The sequence below is a fragment of the Anguilla rostrata genome, chromosome 18, assembly GCF_018555375.3.
Source record: "Anguilla rostrata isolate EN2019 chromosome 18, ASM1855537v3, whole genome shotgun sequence".
Lineage (NCBI taxonomy): Eukaryota > Metazoa > Chordata > Actinopteri > Anguilliformes > Anguillidae > Anguilla > Anguilla rostrata.
This window is the reverse complement of record NC_057950.1, coordinates 29,347,805-29,371,761: the sequence shown is the minus strand read 5'-3', so window position 1 is coordinate 29,371,761 and position 23,957 is coordinate 29,347,805. Positions and strand designations below refer to the sequence as shown.

The following is a 23,957-nucleotide window of genomic DNA, read 5'->3' as shown; positions in this document are numbered from 1 at the left end:
ATTGTCTTCTCCAAGAGATATCTGAATTTTCTCATTTAGAACAACAAATTCACAACTGCTCTTTCCTTAGGCTATCCATGCCAATTGAGCGTTGCCTGTGTACCTCTTTAACATAGCTAATTCAGAGTATCCGGTTAGTTAATCACTGTCAAATGCAGTTGTTACCGTATCACTGTCACAGATGGAGAGGTAGGCCTACTATAATACAAGATAAGCAGGAAATCCTATATTTAATATGCAGGCAGCTTGCAAATGGGCCGTTATTGCATATAGTAGCCGACAAACAAAGACGGTCCACAACAAACGAGAAGCTAAAATCCCCGAGCAAAAACATCGCTTACCGTCCAAAATCAATGTCAGAAGAAACACGCAGCACCCGTATTTGTGTATTACGGTTTAAAACCTAAATCGTCTAGAAAAACTGTGTGACGCTGACGTACTTTAGACTGATCTACGCCCACGACTGTTACGTGACATGCTGCTCTCCAGCCGGTGTGCCTTGAACGAAAAAGTTTAAATTAAAAAAGGAAACAGTCATTGGATATCCTGGATAAAGACGGTTTAAACTGAGCCCTGAGTTATAATTCGACCTCGGTTATGGGCAACACTTTGTCGAGCATACCGACATTGCAAAGAAGGCGTCATCACCACCGATTTGGAACTTTTCCAAATTTTAAAACAGGTCAGTAGATTTTGGACTTTCCTTTTAATCAGCACATATACTGATGCAGTCACTTAAAATAATTTTCAAATCATTTCAGTGATGTATTCGTAAATGGTTTCCATAAAACATATAGTCTCGAGTGTATGCACTCAACCAGTACAGCCGGTTACTTGAAATTAACGCTAGACACGCTGTATGCAAAATGTATGAAGGAGTTTCCTTCAACTGAAGTCGATAAAACTGCAAAATGTGGGAATAAAAAAACTTGAAGCTATTACTCTATTTCCAATTACACCTGTAATCTCAGGGCAACCGTGGTGCTGAAGGACAGCGCCTCCTGATCTGGAGTGTACTTTCTATCCGGCTCGATGTAATTAAAAAGTCGTGACATTTGTTGGCAAAACATACACGCATAAGATCAAATGTAGCCTAGTATTGAAAACGTATGGTCATTCCTTCCCCATCGTGTCCTTTAAATGTTATTTCAACGTCATTATTTATAATACGGTTGCAATGCAGACATGTCAAAAAGCTATCAAGGGCTGCGCATTTAATCAGTGCCAAATACAACATCCCTTGACATTGAATAAATCAATAAAATAAATCGGGATTCTAAATTGAAAGGAGTGTCTTGGCAAATGGTTGACATGCGTATGGATCGAATCGAACGTGTAACAGTAAAACAGTAAATGTCTAATAAATAAATAAAAAAAATTAATGTTTCTCTTTTGGGTGGATGTATGGACCATCTCGGGGTTTCCCGTTTTAAATACGGAAATAAATAAATATAAAAATAAATTAAATAAAAATATAAACTACTCATATCCAAACCCAAATCTACCTACACTGTAAAAGAGGTGTAGGTGGATTAGGCAAATAAATAGGCTACATCTATTTATTCATTACTATTAGTTTTTTTTATCTAGATGCATACTAACCTGTAATGCTAAGAGATGAGGCTCCTATTTTATTTTAAAGAACTACAAAATGATCAGATTTTTCACAGACTTATTATGTTGTATCTCCTGTCATGACTATGTATAACACCTTGTGATAAATGCTATTACACTGCTATAATGTACATCGTATCCACTTTAATGACATTTGGACAGTTTTGTAAAATTTTGCTGCATAAATTATGGCAGTGACACTTGTTATGAGCTGTACTAAACTTTCATCGCTGATACTGAGTGGCCTTATGTCATAATTATGGTAATGTCATGCAGGCCTGAGGTTATATAGTGAAGCAGTGCTACCAAAGGATTTTTGTACTAAAGCAATACACAGTAAAATGTCCAGGGTTAATTCAACTCTAACAGAGTACTTATGAGTCTAGCAGGGACCATATGTACTCTGTAAGAGTTGATTTAACCCCGAACATTTTACCATGTATGTTGTCAGTGTTGTTTTCCGGCAATTAATTCATTACACTATGTTCACCACCATGTATTATGTATGGAATGAGGCACTCAGACAGCAGTACAAAATGCATCCTGTTACAATTTCCATTCAAGTGCAGTCACATATAGTGAAAAGTCGGCCATTATGGTTCATTCCATAAGAATAAAATTCAAGGAAAGACCTTTCTCATACAGTCCTTCGGCTGGATGTGTCCTTGGTATATATAAAATATATATTTACTGTAAATGTTTTTTTTTATGCCATTTATTTTGAAATGCCTGTTAGCATGTATTTATTTTATGTCAAATGAAATACCGGACACATGTTAAATGTCAACTATAACATATACTACTGATAATAGAGAACAGCCCTGAATGGAACGTAAGTAACATTAAAATAATTATTTTCAGATGATACTGTAGGCCAGGGGCACAAGACACTGGTGTTTCAGGAGACGAGAGACAGATGGACAGATTGTTATAGATGGACAGATGATTAATATTTGGCTTAACGAGCACACTGTGTGCACAGAGTCGGTATAAACAGATGCCTTTTGTCTGCTTTTTTGATTCAAGCCTTATTGCTCAACGGCAAGTCCATAATTATTTCAAAGTTTATTTCAAACAAATAACATCTATTTGCTTCTCCCTGTCCTCTGGCTTTCCAAATTAAATTGTCCTCCGTAAACAGTTTCATTATTCAAGTAAACAAAAACATTAGCCTCGATCTCGGGCGTTTTATTGGCAATATTGATTCAGATCCAGCCGTGGAATATGGACCCCGGTGCCTTACTCAGAAAGTTCTAGATGTGCATTGTGTGAGCTAGAGTACGGTGACTAGCAATGTCAGGTCTGTATTTTGGGTATTTTAGCGCATGCTCATATTTAGAGTAACACACAAAGTTTACTTTCTAATTACACACTCTAATTACATTCTAATTTGTTCTGAAGCATGCTAATTAGCATTTTTTTTCCACTGTCAGGAGCCAAATTGAAATGCACATGTTCTGACATTAGGACTGGAGGGAGAAGGAACAGTTCACAGATTTATGTTGTTGGAGCACGAGTAGAAAAGAGTGTTTTACGAGTTCTTAGTGCCACCCCATCTAACATCTGGATTAAAGGATACAGCTGATCCTTAAGCACAATAATGGCCTGAGAGTTTGACATATGTGTTTCCATAGGCTTGCAGTAACGTCTAGGGTAGCACAGGCAAAATTAATCTTTGAATACAGTTGAAACATACAAAAGTTTACTTATCTTCATTAAGGATGTAAAAAGTTAACTCTGTCATTGTGCTGTCATTTTTGTGATTTTTTTTTAACACAAAATGACATGTTTTAATGTGTTATGAGTAAATCCAAGCTGGAACTTTGGGAGCTATTATCTTCGGGGATGATGCTGTTTATTTGGCTGCAACACACTGTCCATCGGTTCTGTGACTACTCATTGCAAATGCACTTATGCAAGGCTAAGCGGGAATCTATCCCATTAATCCATGTTTCCTTGACAACCGAGCGTGAAATGTAAACCGTTTCCATGGCGATTGTTCCTGAGTGCTAATTAGCTCTGTTGCGGATAATAGCGGACGCTGATGAGTGGCGTCCAGAAAGACCACGAAAGCACAGCCGCGTTGTGTTTTTAATTTTCATCTTGACCCTTCTCTTTCTTTCTGTCTTTTTTTGAGTGGATTTAGCTTGGTTTCCTGGTTTCTGTCAAGATTTTCAAACAATTGCACTTCAGTGATTTTTATTTATATGTTCCATCCCCCCCGACAGGCACTGATGCTCAGAGGGGGACTGTAGAACAGATGATGTCAGGGCCATAGCATGAGCCAAGGCAGATGTGTTGCTGAAATCCTGTTTGTACTGGCTACATCCATATTTATGATGCAGCGGCGATGAGCCCACTTCTGCCCCGCGTTAGCAACCAACCGCCATATGCCCGCCTGGTGCCTCCCCCCGATTAACAGACTGCTTACGTGTGTTCTTTAAGGCCAAAGGGCTTACTTTAAAAAGGGAATTTAAAAAACGTCCTTTCTTTATTGTGTCTTTCATCTACGCCGAGCCAGCATGCCTTCAGAGGAGCACGTGTGACACGTGCCGAACTCCGCAGAGACGGTTTGTTCGGTCACGGAGTGGTGACGTTCTGTGGAATAACGCGCTCTCCGTCAGACGCGGGGGGAGGAAGCCGCAGAGGGGTTTGAGCAGCGAGCGGCGCTCACAGACGCGCGAGGATCCGTGGGTGGGAAACGGCGAAGGTGCGGCAGGAGAGAGCGGCCCACGCGTCTGTGAAGGAGGGAGAGAGGCAGAGCGCATTGCGCGTACAAACTGGATGTTCCCTGTGCAAGAGACGCACAGCAGGAGCCTGCTCATATCTGTACCCTTCAGTTTCATCCCCGAGCAAGTTTGTCATCATTATGCAATCGGCAAGGAGCAGTGCTCAGAGAGATCTAAGTATGAATAACTGAAATCAGTAACATATCAAGTAAAGGTTTAAAGTCCCCAGAAGCCCCCACAAGTGTTCTGTCATGCATGGCTTCACACAAATATATTTCTACAATGATATGTCTTAACATTTATATTCAAGCAAATACTTGTTTTTACTACAAAAAAAGGAAGGGATATTTTTTTTTCTTTTTAAAGCTGCTCAAATTCTAACCGTGAGAGTCTATTTCTCCACTCCTCTCTGCTCTTCAGTCATAGATTAATAACCCTGCTGGAAGAGGAGAAAGCACAGGTTCTGTCCCAGGTAAAATGCTGCCCACCTGTTCCGCTAGCAACACTAAAGCATTAATGGACGGCATCGCCAGTGCATTCCACTGTGGAATGCTTCGCTGTGCATAGGTTTGCTCAGTCAATACGCCTCATGCTACGTCTAAGGTGGGTTATTTCACGTGTGGCGTTTGCTTTGTTTGATGTTACGTGATGCATATGGGCTGGGACCCAAACCAGAAATGGAGACTCCCGTACTCACTGATGGAAGAGTACTCGGAGGAAAGCTTCCTTTCCACTGGGGAGATGTCATCACATATGACACATGTTTTCATCACTGAGCCTACAGCAAACACATTTCAGGCACATAACACTGAAGGCTAGGCTGACTCAGGGCAAGCACAACGAAGGAGAGCTCAGTGGATCATTTCACTTTCATTACATTTCACTTATGATCTGAGAATTAGGCGTAATATTCATTGGCTAATTTACATAACAAATTTTTTTTGTTGATTATGTATCACTGTTTTTACAGCTAGATGCTAGAAATTGAGCCTAATATTTCAGCTTGTCTTGTTGAGTGATAATGTTTGATACAGTACACACAGATCCTCATCACTGAGCCTGCTATTTCAGCTTGTCTTATTGAGTGATAATGTTTGATACAGTACACACAGATCCTCATCACTGAGCCTGCTATTTCAGCTTGTCTTATTGAGTGATAATGTTTGATACAGTACACACAGATCCTCATCACTGAGCCTGCTATTTCAGCTTGTCTTATTGAGTGATAATGTATGATACAGTACACACAGATCCTCATCACTGAGCCTGCTATTTCAGCTTGTCTTATTGAGTGATAATGCATGCAGGAGTTCACACAGATCCTCATCACTGAGCCTGCTATTTCAGCTTGTCTTATTGAGTGATAATGTATGCTACAGTACACACAGATCCTCATCACTGAGCCTGCTATTTCAGCTTGTCTTATTGAGTGATAATGTATGCTACAGTACACACAGATCCTCATCACTGAGCCTGCTATTTCAGCTTGTCTTATTGAGTGATAATGTATGCAGGAGTTCACACAGAAACTCATCATTGAGCCTATTATTTCAGCTTGTCTTATTGAGTGATAATGTATGCTACAGTACACACAGATCCTCATCACTGAGCCTGCTATTTCAGCTTGTCTTATTGAGTGATAATGTATGCTACAGTACACACAGATCCTCATCACTGAGCCTGCTATTTCAGCTTGTCTTATTGAGTGATAATGTATGCAGGAGTTCACACAGATCCTCATCACTGAGCCTGCTATTTCAGCTTGTCTTGTTGAGTGATAATGTATGCAGGAGTACACACAGATCCTCATCACTGAGCCTGCTATTTCAGCTTGTCTTGTTGAGTGATAATGTATGCAGGAGTACACACAGATCCTCATCACTGAGCCTGCTATTTCAGCTTGTCTTATTGAGTGATAATGTATGATACAGTACACACAGATCCTCATCACTGAGCCTGCTATTTCAGCTTGTCTTATTGAGTGATAATGTATGCAGGAGTACACACAGATCCTCATTGTTCAAAAACACAAATCTTCGCACGGCCCAGGCAGGGAGGGAGTTTTCATTTTCAATTATTATGCTGCAAGCATTCCATTTTCATTCTGCATTAATTATTTTCAAATAGCAAAGAGAGAGGAAACTGTTTCATTGGAATGATACAAAACATATTTGCTTTGGGGGGAATTACACTGGAATCTGTGAACAACAGTCACTTCTGTTTCAAATGCAGTTTATTTAAACAAACTTTTATTCCCATGAAGAAGATTAAACTGCGTGAGTCGATTTTCAAACAACCGACAATCGAAGACAGCATTTGAGAGCATGTGTGTACGCTTGGCCCTGTCCCCTCAGAGACAATATTCACCAAGGGAACGTACTGTAATGTTTGACAAATACCTTCTCTCCCTATTAATATTGTGCAGCACGCACTAGCTTAAACATTCCCATAACTGCAATGTTTATTGCCATTGATTATCCTTAGTGGGATTAAGCCAAAAAACTGAACAGGCCTTTCTGGGTTATTTTTCTCCAGATATCTTCTCCATGACTGAGGCCAAGAGAGAATTTTCATTGATGTTGTTTCTTTTGTGAGAATAATGCTAATCCGATTTAGATTATATTACGGTTTGGAATTTAAAAGGAACTATGGACCTTTGTAAAGACATAATAACATTGGTTGGCTCAAATAGGCATGTTGCAACCACTTATGCAGATGTACGGAAAACTTTCAAAATAATATGTATGAGCAATGAATACTGGTAATCATCATGGAAAGCAGTGTATTTACAAAAAAAAAAGCTTTTTGCAACATTCTCCATAAAAGCCTTTGTTATCACATTGGAATGGTTCCACTTTGGCTGTACTATGAAAATACCAACCCAGAAAATCAAATCTCAAATAACTCCTAAGTGTTCACTGATTAAGCATAATTGCTCCTTTTTCCTTTAAAGTTCCAATGATCTTCAAAATACAGACCTTTAAAAGAATGGAATTTGTGTCCATATATGGGGGAGACAGAGTGATTCAAGTGTTCAGAATGTTCTATGCTTTTTCTTTTGGAGATTGGAAGGTTTTTTTGTTTGTTTTTGCCAAGTACATCAACCTATTACACAGGTGTGTAGATCTGATGTCACAATGCAGGGACACCATTTCCCTTGGACCATGACAAGCCACCATCCTTCATTTGTCTTATCTCATAACACTGCCCATGCCAAATCACAAATCAGAAATAACACAACTGAATGTTCATCTCAGCCTGTCTGTCAACAGTAAGCATGTGTGGTCTGCATTTTGTAAACGGGTGCTTCCTAAAACTATCTCTTGGAACTGAACGAAAGCAAACTTCAGATAAGCTAACATTTCTGTGATACTCTGTGTATCATACTGTATTTTTCCATTGTGAGGACTAAAAATTATTGTTGCTGTTAGAATTACAGTATGCAATAAAAAATGCTTTTATTTGTATCCCAAAGTGGCTCAGCTGGTAATATACTGTATTATGACCATAAATAACCCTTCCATCCTTGGCATCCATGCAAGAAATGTTCCTTCCATACACAATACAGAATTGTTTCATAGAGAACAGCATATTTTGAATGCAATACAGCATGTTACAAATGACAGGTTTATGACTCCTTGTTTCTTTTGATTTTATTTAACCTTTCTTTAACCAGCAAAACCCCATTGAGATTGAAATCTCTTCTGCAAGGGGGACCTGCAATGACAAAATGATTTTATCCTTTCATATTTTTTAAATATTTTTGATCGTTTAAATTAATCATAAATGTCCAAAAGGTCACATATTTGGAGACACACACAAAGGTGCAGCGTGCAGTGAAGTATATGGGGAATTAAGATTCACGTTTCAGAAGGCCCTACGAGCACATGCATGGTCATTATAAAAAGTCTGTAGGCTCCAGCAAGCAAGACCTCCATGCAGTCAACCCGTCCTGACCTTTGACCCACACCTTAATGCTAATGTTGTTTTTCGCACAAACCCGATTTGACAAGATCAGTGATCACAAAAATTGAGAAAACAGCTTTTTGAGATGAGAAAACTGTTTATTTGATCGCTTCTACATATCCTGGCTCTGCAATTCATTGGTTGTCTCCTGTAGGTTACATGAGTTTCTGGTCTGAATCTCAAAAACCATATATTCTACTCTGCTGAAACCTACACTAAAGCTAAACCTACAGAACCTTGAGAATATTTTCACTGCAGCATGTCCTTGTCATCCAAGACACTTGTAATACGTCATAAAAATTAAAATACTTCATTACTTTTTTCAGTGACGGAGGTTAGGCCTTGTGGAGTTTCCCTCTTTTTCTCCATGTGATTTATAGCAGGATGGAAAGATCACAGTGCTGTAATTGTTACCAATGCAGATGTCATCTGACCACACTGATAAGGCCACCCTGGTTCACGAAGGGGAAGCGGACACCGTTTGTTCTGTGACGCACAGGTGTCCGTATGCTCACTGTTACGTACCTGTGTCTGTTTACACGATGGCTGCATAGCGTGCGTAGCCAAGAGCATTTTCATTTGTTTGAACTGTTAGTCAGAAACAGGACATTCTTCCAGCGTATTTTCTCATTCAGGAGCAACAGTGCATTCTTCACTACTTTACACACACTCACAATCGGCAACAGCTGTTTGCTTATACACAAATTCAGTTTTTCACCCGACTATCTAAATCGTTTGCTAGTTTGTTAACAAATTTTATTTTCCATGTAGTTCACATAGCTAAATGACTAGCTATGTAGCTTGTGTTGTATGTATGGTAGAAAACAACCTGTTTCATTTATTCATTTATTTTTGCACAAATGTGAGGCAAAATATTTGCATATATTTTGCTCAGGCACAAAAGCTGTCATAATTGTTGCTCAATGACAATATTTCCCAAATTGGTGATTGTTTTTCATTATAGAAGCTTTACATAAAGATATAAATGACCAGGAACTACAAAATCACATTCAGTTCTTATAGGGAGCACATTTTATTTGTGCATTTCCTCATGAGTTTTCAGTGTAGCTGTCACAGTCCAGTTCTTCCAGTGCATTGTCACACTGTCAAAAGAATATGCCTTTCTCTGATTACTGTCACCATTACAGACAGGGCAACATTTTAATGGTGGTGCCAGTTTTTTTACACATATTCTGAAGATGTGTTCATACGCATAATTACTTGTAATAAATACCCGGCTAAATTAATTCCTTTTTTTCCTCAGAACACATTGTCATTTGAGACCGTCGTATTAAATGTCCATGTGCATGCCAAGTACCTGACGGTGAACCAATAAGAGACTGAAGCCATTATCAGTTTTATGTTCCTCCTTCGTTTTCTTTACGTTTCATTACCTCCGAACGCTGAAGTGCGGTCCTCGTGCACGCCGCCAGCCAGCCACACGGCAGTGCGCCGGACAGATGTTCTGGAAAGCACGCGTAATGTCCTTTCATCGCACTTCCTGTTCCTCTTCTTGCCTGCTCTTTTAAATGCTGCTGTTTGGACATCACCTTTTCCTGCGCTCAGGGCTCGGCTGAATTCCTCAGCTGGTTCGCGTGCCGCATGTCCGCTGTCGGCATGTGTTAGACAGTTTATTATGCAGCAGTAAACATGGCAACAAGATTATTAACTGCTGTTTTGCGTAGCTTGTCACATCAGCTCGACCTTTTGTCTGTTTTCTGTTTTCCGAGTCGTGAGAGGCCTTTTCGGTATTTATTTTACAGGCAAATTGTAGTCAGTGTTTATGGTGGAGTTGTGATTCACTGCACCGTTTTCTTCAACTGAAATAAATTTCATAGCAACAGTATATGCATGTGCATAATTTGTTGGTGTAAACTCGAAAAAACAGTTTTCAGTCTTACTAATTATCATTGTTATATAGAGAGAGATTAGTCTCAATAATATCTCAATAATGTCTTATTCTTTCAGAATAAGACAGCCAGCCAGCTGGAAGGCCATGTGGTATAATGGGTAAGAATCGTATCTTGTAACCTAAAGGTCACAGGTTCGATTCCTGGGTGGGACACTGCCGTTGTACCCTTGAGCAAGGTACTTAACTTGCAGTGCTTCAGTTTATATACAGCTGTATGAATGGATGCAATGTAAATGCAAAATAAATAAATAAATAAATAAAGTAGGGTAAGTCTCTCTGGATAAGAGCATCTGCTAAATGCCTGTAATGTAATGTATTTGCATGTGGATCAGTAGCTATTTGAGCGTGACTCGATAGCTATTTGAGTGTGGATTGGTAGCTATTTGAGTGTGGATTGGTAGCTATTTGAGTGTGGATTGGTAGCTATTTGAGTGTGGATTGGTAGCTATTTGAGTGTGGATTGGTAGCTATTTGAGTGTGGATTGGTAGCTATTTGAGTGTGGATTGGTAGCTATTTGAGTGTGGATCGGTAGCTATTTGGATCGTGGCACGGGAACAGTGAGAGGATGCATGTCATGTGATCCGCAAATGCAGATTCAAATCTTCACAAGCCATTTTTACATTTGAGAATGCATTATGCAAGAAATACAACATTATTGTTGTAAAACACATTTGCGACTGGTCTCTTATTTTTGGATCATGATACATACATGAGTCAATAATATTGCGACTGATCTCTTGATCAGCTTCACTTAATGCTCATTTCTAATCACTTTGTGGGGAAAACGTAAATAAATTTCAGTTTTCTTTCAAAATAGTATGGTCATTTCTAGCAGGCTCAACCTAATCAGCACATATGCGCAAATATAATACATATCATACTGTCACCATATTCTTCCAGGTTTCGTAGGATAAACAGCTGTACGTCTTCAAACACAAATCGCACGTTGTTTACAGTGAGTCGGTTCCACCCGCAGCCATTTTAAGCTACGCTGCAGCCGTTACTGTGAACCGACACACGTGCTTGTGCTTGGGCTCGCATGTTTTCAGGGGTGACCTTAAAACTGAAGCCTGTAAACATTCGCCAGGAAGCAGTTCAGGACGTCCTTCTGCAAATAAACATGGATTTGGATGTGCTGTGCTGTGCTGAGTCTGGTGTGTCCACCGCAAGCTCCCCTTGGGGTGTCATCAGCGTCACGCTCAGGGTGATTTCATTTGGCAAATGGGAGGGGGTCTGTCTGTCTGTCAGATCTTACTTCAAACCAAGCAGCCAAAACCGGGTTGCATAATTGACGCTCACTTCTCTGCCTTGTCGAGAGACATTGCTCACTAGCGCCAGTGCGGTTGGCTCCAGCACAGGTGTTTCAGCCACCCGTGTTAATGTAACTCAATAAAACAATGCTGTCAAAAAATAATTTTTTTCCACAAAATGTGGTCGCAATAGTCACCCCATATGTTGATTTGTTAAATTATCATGCTATTTGGACGGGACGGTAATATTTTGGTAATTTTTTGTGGTCAAATCAGGGAAGGTTGCGTCACTACCGAGTCACTGTATCTCACGCACTTAGTGGACGACTGGACTTCAAGTCCCTACTGCGCAGTCTCTGGCTCCAATTTGTACAACATGGTGACGCCCGCAAACTACACTTCCCAGGCTTCAAAACCCTTTTCCGAGTCAATAGGTGACATCACTGTGACGTCCATATTTTTCTACAGTCCATGCTTCAGACTTTATACCTCAGTGACAAAATGTGTAATACAATTAATGGGATTTTTGGTAAAAAAAACTAATCAATATTAGGTGCACTTGCATGGTATGCTTTCAAAGGTTACTTCAATTCAGTACCAAAGTTGCCAACATTATACAACCAAGACAATAACTAGAATTCTTTTTTCATTATTTTAATGCAAGTCAATTATATGTGACCTGGCCTGGACCAATTTCAGTGAATTTTGAATTTCAGTGAATTTTTTGCATACCCGTTTGTCATTCAGGTTCTTAAAAGCGCTATTAAATTGCTTGAATGTGTTATGGTTTCTACTGAGAGTCGAAAACACTAAAGCGGGTTATTGCAGGGATTCCATACAGTGGAAGGTCATCGCTGTAGCTCCACTGCACCACGTCCAATCTATCAGTGAGTCTGCCAAGTATGAACTGGCTAAATGAAATAAACACTGAGTTCTTTGTTAGATGCTGCATGTTCTTCCAGGACAAGAGGCCTTCTGAAAGAAAAGCCAAGAAGTCTTTAAGTCACTTTTGGAGTAAAATAACAGATCTCTCGTGGGAGCTGGTCTCTGTTCCAGCCTCGTGTTTCTGTTGCTCAAAATTCACTGATTTACACAGAAACACGCGCAGAGAAATATCAGAGGCAGCAACCACTATTTTGAAGTCACTGCGGCAAAAACATTCCTTGAAAGATGTTATTTTTTAATACCAGTGTAAGTGGCCAATTGAAATTATGTTGGAAACAGTATCACTTGTGTGTAACTACTCTATATATCCAGCCCTTTTAATCAAAGGAGCCGAAGTGGTAAAGACAGGCTTCAGGCCTGTCTTTGCAGAGCCTTGTGCCGATAGCATTTCCCGCTCTTACCCTGATCAAACTCCCAGCTGTACCCCGAAACAAAATGTCAACGCAAAATCGTTTTTCTGAAATAATCCATTTTCCAACTTCAAACTGAAGCAAGACCACGGCATTGCATTTACGTGAAGTTTTACGTAAGCTCGGGGAACAGTGCATGAAGGAGAATTTCACAGCAGTCTTCACAGTAACAGTGCCTGTGACAGAGCGTAATGTGTGTCTGAGGTGCCTGTGAAAGAGTTTAATGTTTGTCTGAGGTGCCTGTGAAAGAGAGTAATGTTTGTGTGAGGTGCCTGTGAAAGAGTTTAATGTTTGTCTGAGGTGCCTGTGACAGAGCGTAATGTGTGTCTGAGGTGCCTGTGACAGAGCGTAATGTGTGTCTGAGGTGCCTTGACAGACAGTAATCGTGTCTGAGTGCCCTGACAGCAGCAAATGTTTCTGAATAAAGTCCTGTCAAAGAGTTTAATTGTTGTCGTGAAGGTGCCTGGAAAGAGAGTAATGTTTGTCTGAGGTGCCTGTGAAAGAGAGTAATGTTGTGTGAGGTGCCTGTGAAAGAGTTTAATGTTTGTCTGAGGTGCCTGTGAAAGAGCTTAATGTTTGTGTGAGGTGCCTGTGAAAGAGATTAATGTTTGTCTGAGGTGCCTGTGAAAGAGAGTAATGTTTGTGTGAGGTGCCTGTGAAAGAGATTAATGTTTGTCTGAGGTGCCTGTGACAGAGCGTAATGTTTGTCTGAGGTGCCTGTGAAAGAGATTAATGTTTGTCTGAGGTGCCTGTGACAGGGGGTAATGTTTGGGTGAGGTGCCTGTGAAAGAGGGTAATGTTTGTCTGACAACGCATATCGTCATTACCTCATCATGCCATTGTTGACAGTTTTTGCTTTCTGGACAGTTGCATTGTTTATTTCACTGAGGGAGTATAATATTTCATATGATCAGCTGAGTTAATATAGCCCAAGCAGTGCAAGTAAAGAGGCCTTCTCACTGCAGCTGCCAAGGAGATATGCAATACTGGCAGTTTAGCCAGAAACAGGATGCGCTCAGTGGTTGCCTGATACAACGTTAATCAATCACTCCTGTGCCACCAGGTAGGACAGAAGGCTATTGAGAGAGTTTAGAGTGTTTTAAGAAACAGAATAATGTGGACGCACACAGCACAGCTACTTGGTGTATTTCTGAACTGATGAAATTTAGAGTTTGATTTTCGTCTTATATTAAATTATGTTATATTAATTTAGCAGATGATCTTATACAGAGCAACATAGCAGGGAATGTGAGTGAGAAACAGACCTGCCATACAGCACTCTCAGTGCCATACAGCAGTCTCAGAGTCATACCTCACTCTCAGTGTCATACAGCACTCTCACTGCCATACAGCACTCTCACGGCCATACATCACTCTCAGTACCATACAGCACTCTCAGTATCATACAGCACTCTCAGTGCCATACAGCACTCTCGCTGCCATACATCACTCTCAGTGTCATACAACACTCTCAGTGTCATACTGCACTCTCAGTGTCATACAGCACTCTCAGTGCCATACAGCACTCTCACGGCCATACATCACTCTCAGTACCATACAGCACTCTCAGTATCATACAGCACTCTCACTGCCATACAGCACTCTCAGTGCCATACATCACTCTCAGTACCATACAGCACTCTCAGTGCCATACAGCATTCTCAGAGCCATACAGCACTCTCAGTATCATACAGCACTCTCAGTGTCATATAGCACTCTCACTGCCATACAGCACTCTCGCTGCCATACATCACTCTCAATGCCAAACCTGCCATACATCACTCTCAGTACCATACAGCACTCTCAGTGTCATACTGCACTCTCAGTGTCATACAGCACTCTCAGTGCCATACAGCACTCTCACTGCCATACAGCACTCTCGCTGCCATACATCACTCTCAATGCCAAACCTGCCATACATCACTCTCAGTACCATACAGCACTCTCAGTGTCATACTGCACTCTCAGTGTCATACAGCACTCTCAGTGCCATACAGCACTCTCAGTGTCATGCAGCATTCTCAGAGCCATACAGCACTCTCAGTATCATACAGCACTCTCAGTGTCATATAGCACTCTCACTGCCATACAGCACTCTCGCTGCCATACATCACTCTCAATGCCAAACCTGCCATACATCACTCTCAGTACCATACAGCACTCTCAGTGACAAACAGCATTCTCAGTGTCATACAGCACTCTCACTGCCACACATCACTCTCAGTACCATACAGCACTCTCAGTGCCATACAGCACTCTCAGTGACATACAGCACTCTCAGTACCATACAGCACTCTCAGTGACATACAGCACTCTCAGTGTCATACAGCACTCTCACTGCCATACAGCACTCTCACGGCCATACATCACTCTCAGTATCATACAGCACTCTCAGTATCATACAGCACTCACAGTGCCATACAGCACTCTCAGTACCATACAGCACTCTCAGTATCATACAGCACTCACAGTGCCATACAGCACTCTCAGTACCATACAGCACTCTCACTGCCATACAGCACTCTCACTGCCATACAGCACTCTCACGGCCATACAGCACTCTCAGTACCATACAGCACTCTCAGTGCCATACAGCACTCTCAGTATCATACAGCACTCTCAGTGCCATACAGCACTCTCAGTATCATACAGCACTCTCAGTGTCATACAGCACTCTCAGTGACATACAGCACTCTCAGTGTCATACAGCACTCTCAGTATCATACAGCACTCTCAGTGTCATACTGCACTCTCAGTGACATACAGCACTCTCAGTGTCATACAGCACTCTCAGTATCATACAGCACTCTCACGGCCATACAGCACTCTCAGTGTCATACAACACTCTCAGTACCATACAGCACTCTCAGTATCATACAGCACTCTCAGTGTCATACAGCACTCTCAGTATCATACAGCACTCTCAGTGCCATACAGCACTCTCAGTGACATACAGCACTCTCAGTGCCATACAGCACTCTCAGTATCATACAGCACTCTCAGTGACATACAGCACTCTCAGTGTCATGCAGCACTCTCACGGCCATACATCACTCTCAGTACCATACAGCACTCTCACTGCCATACAGCACTCTCACGGCCATACATCACTCTCAGTATCATACAGCACTCTCAGTATCATACAGCACTCACAGTGCCATACAGCACTCTCACTGCCATACATCACTCTCAGTGCCATACAGCACTCTCAGTGCCATACAGCACTCTCACTGCCATACATCACTCTCACTGCCATACAGCACTCTCACGGCCATACAGCACTCTCAGTACCATACATCACTCTCAGTATCATACAGCACTCTCAGTGACATACAGCACTCTCAGTGCCATGCAGCACTCTCACGGCCATACAGCACTCTCAGTACCATACATCACTCTCAGTATCATACAGCACTCTCAGTGACATACAGCACTCTCAGTACCATACAGCACTCTCAGTGACATACAGCACTCTCAGTACCATACAACACTCTCAGTGACATACAGCACTCTCAGTGACATACAGCACTCTCAGTATCATACAGCACTCTCAGTGCCATACAGCACTCTCAGTATCATACAGCACTCTCAGTATCATACAGCACTCACAGTGCCATACAGCACTCTCACTGCCATACATCACTCTCACTGCCATACAGCACTCTCACGGCCATACAGCACTCTCAGTACCATACATCACTCTCAGTATCATACAGCACTCTCAGTGACATACAGCACTCTCAGTACCATACAGCACTCTCAGTGACATACAGCACTCTCAGTACCATACAACACTCTCAGTGACATACAGCACTCTCAGTGACATACAGCACTCTCAGTATCATACAGCACTCTCAGTGTCATGCAGCATTCTCAGAGCCATACAGCACTCTCAGTATCATACAGCACTCTCAGTGCCAGACTTGCCATACAACACTGTCAGACTCGATGACAGACATTTAATGTCCCTAAAGCACAACTGCATATTAACTAGAACTAAAATAACTTGCAAATAAAAACATTTTAATTCAGAAATATGGAAATTGTATACATTACATTACATTACATTACAGGCATTTAGCAGACGCTCTTATCCAGAGCGACGTACAACAAGTGCATTGGTTCACGGTGTAGAGGTGCAAAAGAAACTGAAGACCTATTGAAATATAATGTATGAAGATAGTGCCCATCATAATACTGGCAAATATATCATATTGCATTATACTGCTGCCAAATATATTAATCACTAAATATATAAATATATGTAATTCTAAATATATTTGGCCACTATCTTCGTGAAAAACAGAATTTCACCACAAAAAGGGTCTTTTGAGTAATGGTAATAGACAGTCAATGGATCTCATATTTTCGATTGTGTTATGCAAAAAAATTAATTATATCAGCAACTTTTATTTTTTTACATTTAAGCTCTCCAAAAGCTTTCTCTTGCCCTGCATATAAACTATTAGCGCTAACATCCTTAGCACTTCAGGCCTGGAGATGGAAAGTGATAATGTAATTAGAAGCCATGAACGGCACTGAGATGTGTGCTGAATTTTGACTGTCGGGCTGATCGCAGAGCGTGTTGTGACCTGTGTGAAGCGGAAGAGCTCAGGTGTACCTGGCAGTGCGGGAGAGCAGAACCGGAGGGCCGGGTTCTGAGGCAGGAATGTGCGGAGTACTCCGGGACACGTCTGCAACGTCCCTGCGCATCCCACTCTGTCTGCCGGTTCACTTTCCGCTCCCACACACGCCTGCCACGAGTGAGAGTGGCTGCGCTTTCATGAAGAAAGGACTCAAAAAAAAGCGTCCAATTATAAAAACGTCCAACAAAGGTGAGCCACAACATGAATATGTCCGCACCTTTGAATTTTTAATATGCCTTTCTTTTATCATATTGTACAGAGAAAATGATTAAATATGATATGCCTTCAATAGTGTGTTTTGAGGTCCTCTTTAAAAATCTCTCAGTTCAGTTCAGTTCAGTTCAATTCGCTTTATTGGCATGACAAATTTGTACATTTGTATTGCCAAAACTTGGTAGATACATGGCAAAAAAAAAAAAAAACAATAGAAGTAACAATAAATAGTAACAATAACTAACAGTAAAAAGTTGTAATAACAATAACAATAAAAATAAATCAGCATAATATAAGAACAGTAACAGACGTATTTCTGCGTGTGAGCGCGTGTATGTGTGCGTGTGTAAATGTTTGTGTATAGGTAAATAGGTGTGATGTTGTGGTTGTATTCCATGACTTGCTGTCCCTCAGACTGTGGGTCTGACCCTCTCTCTCTCTCTCTCTCTCTCTCTCTGTTTACCCCCCCCTCTCTCTCTCTCTCTCTCTCTCTCTCTCAGTGGGTTTTATCTCACTGTAGCAAGATTTTTGGAAAATGACCCCATGCATAAATAACTAGTTTAATTTCCATAGAAGGGTGATTGAGTATGTGAGGGTTGCTGGAGATTGCTTGTGCAGGCTTTGCAGCTTGGCACAACAATACCACTGTGTTTAGAAAATGTATTACAGGAGAAACAACAAAAATGACAAACGATTATAAATAAAGACATTATTAAATTAATAATATGCTTTTTGCAGCATGTGGGGGGTTTACATTTTATGATGATTTGGCAAAAGCTGTAGATTCAATTGTTATTGTAGCACAGACACAGAAACAATATAAATATTAAGTCCGGAAGTGAAGAACTTGTGAAGATGAGTACAAGGGCAGAAACAGCATTGTTCTTTTCTTCATACGCTCGCAAAATCAGACCACTAATTTCTGTGCATCGTGGTACCTTATATTAGTGCTCGCTAAGTGGATGCTGTCTATGCATATAACCAAACTCTGAATGATTGCGGAATTTTAATTCATTTTGATCCTTGAAAATCACTGAAATCTTTCAACAAAAGATACTTACAGTGCACTTTATTCTGGGCTTATCCTTCCAGGGTTACACACATTCTGCGATGGCTTACTGCAGTACATCTTTCATTCAGACCTTTATTACTTTAAACACAAGAGCTTCTCACTTCAGCTTATTCCTTTATTTTCATTCATCCACTCACAATATACATTTTTAAGATCTGTTACTAATATTTCTCTTAAGTCTCGAATAACAACTCAGCGAGCGACGTTAGATTTGTTAGAGCTTTCTGACAGACCCTTAGGCCATCACACACACACACTCTCAGACACACACACATACGCACACCCTCACTGTCACACACACACACTCACACTCACTCTCAGGCACACACACATAGTCTCACGCACACACACATACACACACGCACACACACGCACACAATTAACACTCACAGACCGCACTCCCACAGCCAGCCATGTTAATGCTTCACTGACAGCATAATCTTCACTGCAGGCCTCTGGCCTTGGAAGGCGTGGATTAACATCCATTTTGGAGCTTCATTTCCATCCCGCACAGCCATCTGTCACTGTCGTCCTGCTCCAGGCTGTTCGCCAGGGCAGCCAGAGCACCCAGGGCTGGCCCGGTTACCTGCCAGGGCGACATCCATCCCCATCTAACCGCTACGAGGAAAATCACTGTGAGCGAGGGGGGGGTTTAGGGCTGGGGGGTTTTGGACACTGCTGTCTCCCCTCACCCGATGTTCCCTCCAGTGTTCCCATGGTTTCAGCTGTTTAAGACAAGCTCCTCCACACCCCCTCAAGGGAATTCAGCCGGCTTGAGCCAAACACTCATCCAGGTAGCTGTCTGTTATATTTCTAGATTGCAGATGTTTAAAGGCACTTCTGAGAGAGGATGTCAGGAGGAGACGCAGACCCTGGTGTAAATGGGCTGCAGACCCACTGTCCCCACCGGTAATCTCAACGCAATTATGCTGGTTTGTAACGGACCTCTATTCATCCGTCCTCAACTTTAACTGAAATCAACGCGAACCTAACTCTTCTGCACTTCACAAAGCACAAGGTTGTTGAGTTCACTTTGCTGATTGTCAAAAGCTCTCTGAACTCTTTTTGGGAATAACGAGGGTTAACGCCTGCTTTTTAATTAGCTGTGAGTCCGAGGTTATGGACAGGGCCTCGCGTGTAAATAACAACGCGCAGCTGGACGCTGGCTTTTCCGCAGACGCAGGGGCTCCCTGCATGTTTGCAGAGCTTTATTTGGGGGGTGTGGAGGCGAGGGGCGCAGGCCCCGGCTCAGGACCGTCCCGGTTCCCCTTCCACTCTGAGGCTGTGAGCAGGAGGACCTCCGAGGGGGTGTTATTTTAGGAGAAACTGATCCCTTCCGCTGATTACCATCTCCACAGAGGAGAGGCTTTGTCGTCCCTCAGAATCCCCGACGGGCCGGTCCGGAATCTTCTCAGGCCAGCGTTGCAGCCCATTTCCAGATTTTCCTTTTTTATTATGACTTCTCCTTTTTTGTGGTTTCATGGTGGCGGTTCTCCAGAGGGCTGGCTGTGTTGTGTACGCACAACGTCGTAAATATTGCTCTCAGTGCAAACCTGGCAACACCATCTCATATCACGAAAGTTTGTGATACTTGTAGCTTTATGGTATCACAGTGATTATGGTTTTGCACTCATACAGACAGCTTTGAAAAATGCCGAAGCTATGGAATTAAGCTACAGTACATATCTTCACAAGGATTGAGCACAACTTTTATTGCTGTTGTTCATAATAATAACTGAGTACCTGCTTACTTTTTTCCTTTTTTTTTCTTTTTAGCCAGTTTTTACTTTTTACCCACTGTGACTAGCGCAAGATCCATTCTGATCCTGTTTCCATGCGATCCATTTATGCCAGTACCTGGGAATCAAACCCGCAGCTGTGGAATCACAAGCACACTCTTCCCCATTACGCTGGCTTACCACCGTTAGTCAGTATGCCTCTAATCCAGGCTACTCTTTAATTTTCACTCATACAATAACTTAACATCAAACACTGAAACGAATTCGATCGATAAGCGATTACGGAAACACGATTACTCAATTGCCAAGTGATCTGATTAAGTGAATAGTCAATCAGCTCTTGTGCTGGGAGCACTTAGCCATGCCTCCCAGAAGAACAGCTGTATTGACTGAATCTGAGGTAATGAATACTAAACAACTGTAAAACAACAGTGATCAAAAGTGCAGTTAAATTGAATTTAAAAGCCATTATTCCATGGATGCTTCCATCATCTATACATCTGTGAGTCCAAACAATGAAAGCCAAATCATTTTGACTAAATGGCTATATTGAGTTTAGAGAGCTTGTTCTTTCGTTTACGTTCTAATAAATTTTAATGTCCTTTCCGTCACAGCCTATTATGACATTAATGCATTGCAATGCCATGCGTTTACTGCAGGTGCCACACGCGTGCATAGAAACGACTGGCATTGACTGAGCCGATGCTCCTCAGAGCTGACACACAGAAATACTGCCAATACTTTTCATTGGCCAGGTACACTTCCATGGTTCCTTTTCACAATTGGGGAGGGTCTCTTTTATTCACTGCTGTCCATGAATAGCATACCGTATAAGACTGCATCAACGTCGTGGTATCTTTGCAAATTCACCGAGATCTTTGGAGAAAACGAATGGCTTCTCGAGACTGTGTGGCTGTGACACACAGAAGGAGCTACCAGAGCTGTCAATCATCTTAATTATTTTCAGCCTTGCCTGTCTGGAGGAACAGCCTGGCGGATCTCACTGTCACCCCCATCCCTAACCCCCCCCCCCAGGCAGCTGCCACGCTGTGATCGCAACTACGCTAGGAAGGGCCCTGAAGTCAAACTTTTTAACACACAAGTCTGGAGCCGCATCTTGTGACGCTTTCTAATACAAAGCTTTAGGGCAAAGAAACGGAAGCAGAGTGTGGTGTGGTGCTAATGGCGTTAGCGCTGCCCTCTGTGATGCAGTGTGTGGTGTGGCGCTAATGGCGTTAGCGCTGCTCTCTGTGATGCAGTGTGTGGTGTGGCGCTAATGGCGTTAGCGCTGCCCTCTGTGATGCAGTGTGTGGTGTGGTGCTAATGGCGTTAGCGCTGCTCTCTGTGATGCAGTGTGTGGTGTGGTGCTAATGGCGTTAGCGCTGCTCTCTGTGATGCAGTGTGTGGTGTGGTGCTAATGGCGTTAGCGCTGCTCTCTGTGATGCAGTGTGTGGTGTGGCGCTAATGGCGTTAGCGCTGCCCTCTGTGATGCAGTGTGTGGTGTGGCGCTAATGGCGTTAGCGCTGCCCTCTGTGATGCAGAGTGTGCCGTGGCGCTAATCACATTAGCGTTGCTCTCTGTGATGCAGAGTGTGGTGTGGCGCTAATGGCGTTAGCGCTGCTCTCTGTGATGCAGTGTGTGGTGTGGCGCTAATGGCGTTAGCGCTGCTCTCTGTGATGCAGAGTGTGGTGTGGCGCTAATGGCGTTAGCGCTGCTCTCTTTGATGCAGAGTGTGGTGTTGCGATAATGCCGTTAGCGCTGCCTTCTGTAAAACTGCCATGTTATCTCAATGTTACCATGCTGTAACATCCATTCAGGCCTGAAAGTGTTAAATGAAGTGAGGATGAATAATTGGCATTTAAAAATAATTAACTATCTGTGTCGCAGAGCGCCGGCGGCGGGGTTGTGTGGGGGCGCCATCACAGCTCTCCCGTGATTGGACCACAGCAGAGCCGAGTGCTGTTTTATATAAGCTATTGCGCAAATGAGGTCTGATTGAATTCCTCCACAGAGAGAAGCCATATATAAGCGCTCTGCCAATACAGTTTGCCTGGGGATTGTTGCTCGGGCACAGTACATGCTTTTATTCTTCATAATCTCGTGAGAAATATAGTGATCTTACTGTACCAGGAACTCCGCTCACAAAGTGTATTTCATACTTAGGGCTATCGCTAACATTTTTCAAGATTTTCTGTCAAGTTTCTCTCTCTCTCTCTCTCTCTCTCGCTTTCCCTCTCTCTCACTCTCTTTCTCGCTTTCCCTCTCTCTCGCTCTCTCTCTCTCGCTTTCCCTCTCTCTCACTCTCTTTCTCGCTTTCCCTCTCTCTTGCTCTCTCTCTTGCTTTCCCTCTCTCTCTCCTGTCTCTCTCTCTCTTGCTCTCTCTCACTTTCCCTCTCTCTCTCCTCTCTCTCTATCTCTCTCTCTCTCTCTCTCTCAGCTGGCCCAGATATGTGGCTGGAAGGCTCTATTGATATTTAACCGTCTCTCTGTCTTGGATCATATGATGTTCTTATGTTACTTTGTAATATTTTGCACATGGGTCAGGGCAGAGATCCAAACACTGAGCTGAATAGGGGTTTTGTCTGCTAGAGGACCTCTGAACAAGCACACTGCGCTTTCTGCTGCAACAGCGCTGTTGACATGTCCTAGAGGGGGTCTTAACATGCCCTAGAGGGGGTCCTGCCCAATGCATTCCCCTTGGCAGCTCCTGCCTTATTTCATTGGACTAATAATCAAGGTGAGGGCAGTGGGTTCTGCGCTAGACTGTATTAAAAAATCATGCAGCTCTCCTCACTTCTTCCCTTTGCCGCCATCTCTAGATTTGTCTCCCATTGCTGAAGAGTGTATGAATCTCCCTCCCCCTCTTTTCATATATATATATGGGGGGGTGGATTCTTTGGTCATCAACTGTAGAGGTCCTCCTTGGCCTACCAGGCCCTTTGTTATTACTGAGCTCACCAGTGCTCACACTGAGCTCACTCTTTCTTCTTAATGACGCTCAGAACAGTTGATTTTGGAAAGCCTAAGGTTTGGCCTATGTCTATGTTTTTTCATATTTCTCAGCCTTGTAATGGCTTCCTTGACTTTCATTGGCACAACTTTGGTCCTCATGCTAACAAATGCCAACAACAGACTCCAAAAGCAATCAACAGCCTAGAATCAAGACTTGATACAGAAAGCTCTCTTATACTTGTAGAGTACAGTAAAGAAGCAATTGAACACACCTGACCAATCAGAAACACCTGTGAAGCCATTCGTCCCAAATATTATGTATAAAAAGTGCTGTTATTTTTACATGCTGAAACAAATATGCCTTAAAATGTATTTTAATAAAAGCTGAGAATCTGCAACTTTTAAGCACATGATTGTTTGATGAAAAATTTGCAATAACATTTATTGTTGTTTTTTGGGCTGGCCAATTGACATTTTAGGATTTGCAATAGAAGCAATAGTTGAAATA

General features: G+C 42.2%; 1 protein-coding gene across 1 annotated transcript in view; it reads left to right on the top strand.

The window, feature by feature from the left end:
* The first annotated feature begins 311 nt into the window (after window positions 1-311).
* Window positions 312-23,957, top strand: part of LOC135244710 (E3 ubiquitin-protein ligase NEURL1-like) — a 77,999-nt gene continuing 54,353 nt past the window's right edge. The window contains exon 1 of the mRNA XM_064317216.1: window positions 312-682. Coding sequence (XP_064173286.1) covers window positions 598-682 — 85 coding nt within the window. The 5' untranslated portion in view covers window positions 312-597. The remainder of the gene's footprint in view (window positions 683-23,957) is intronic.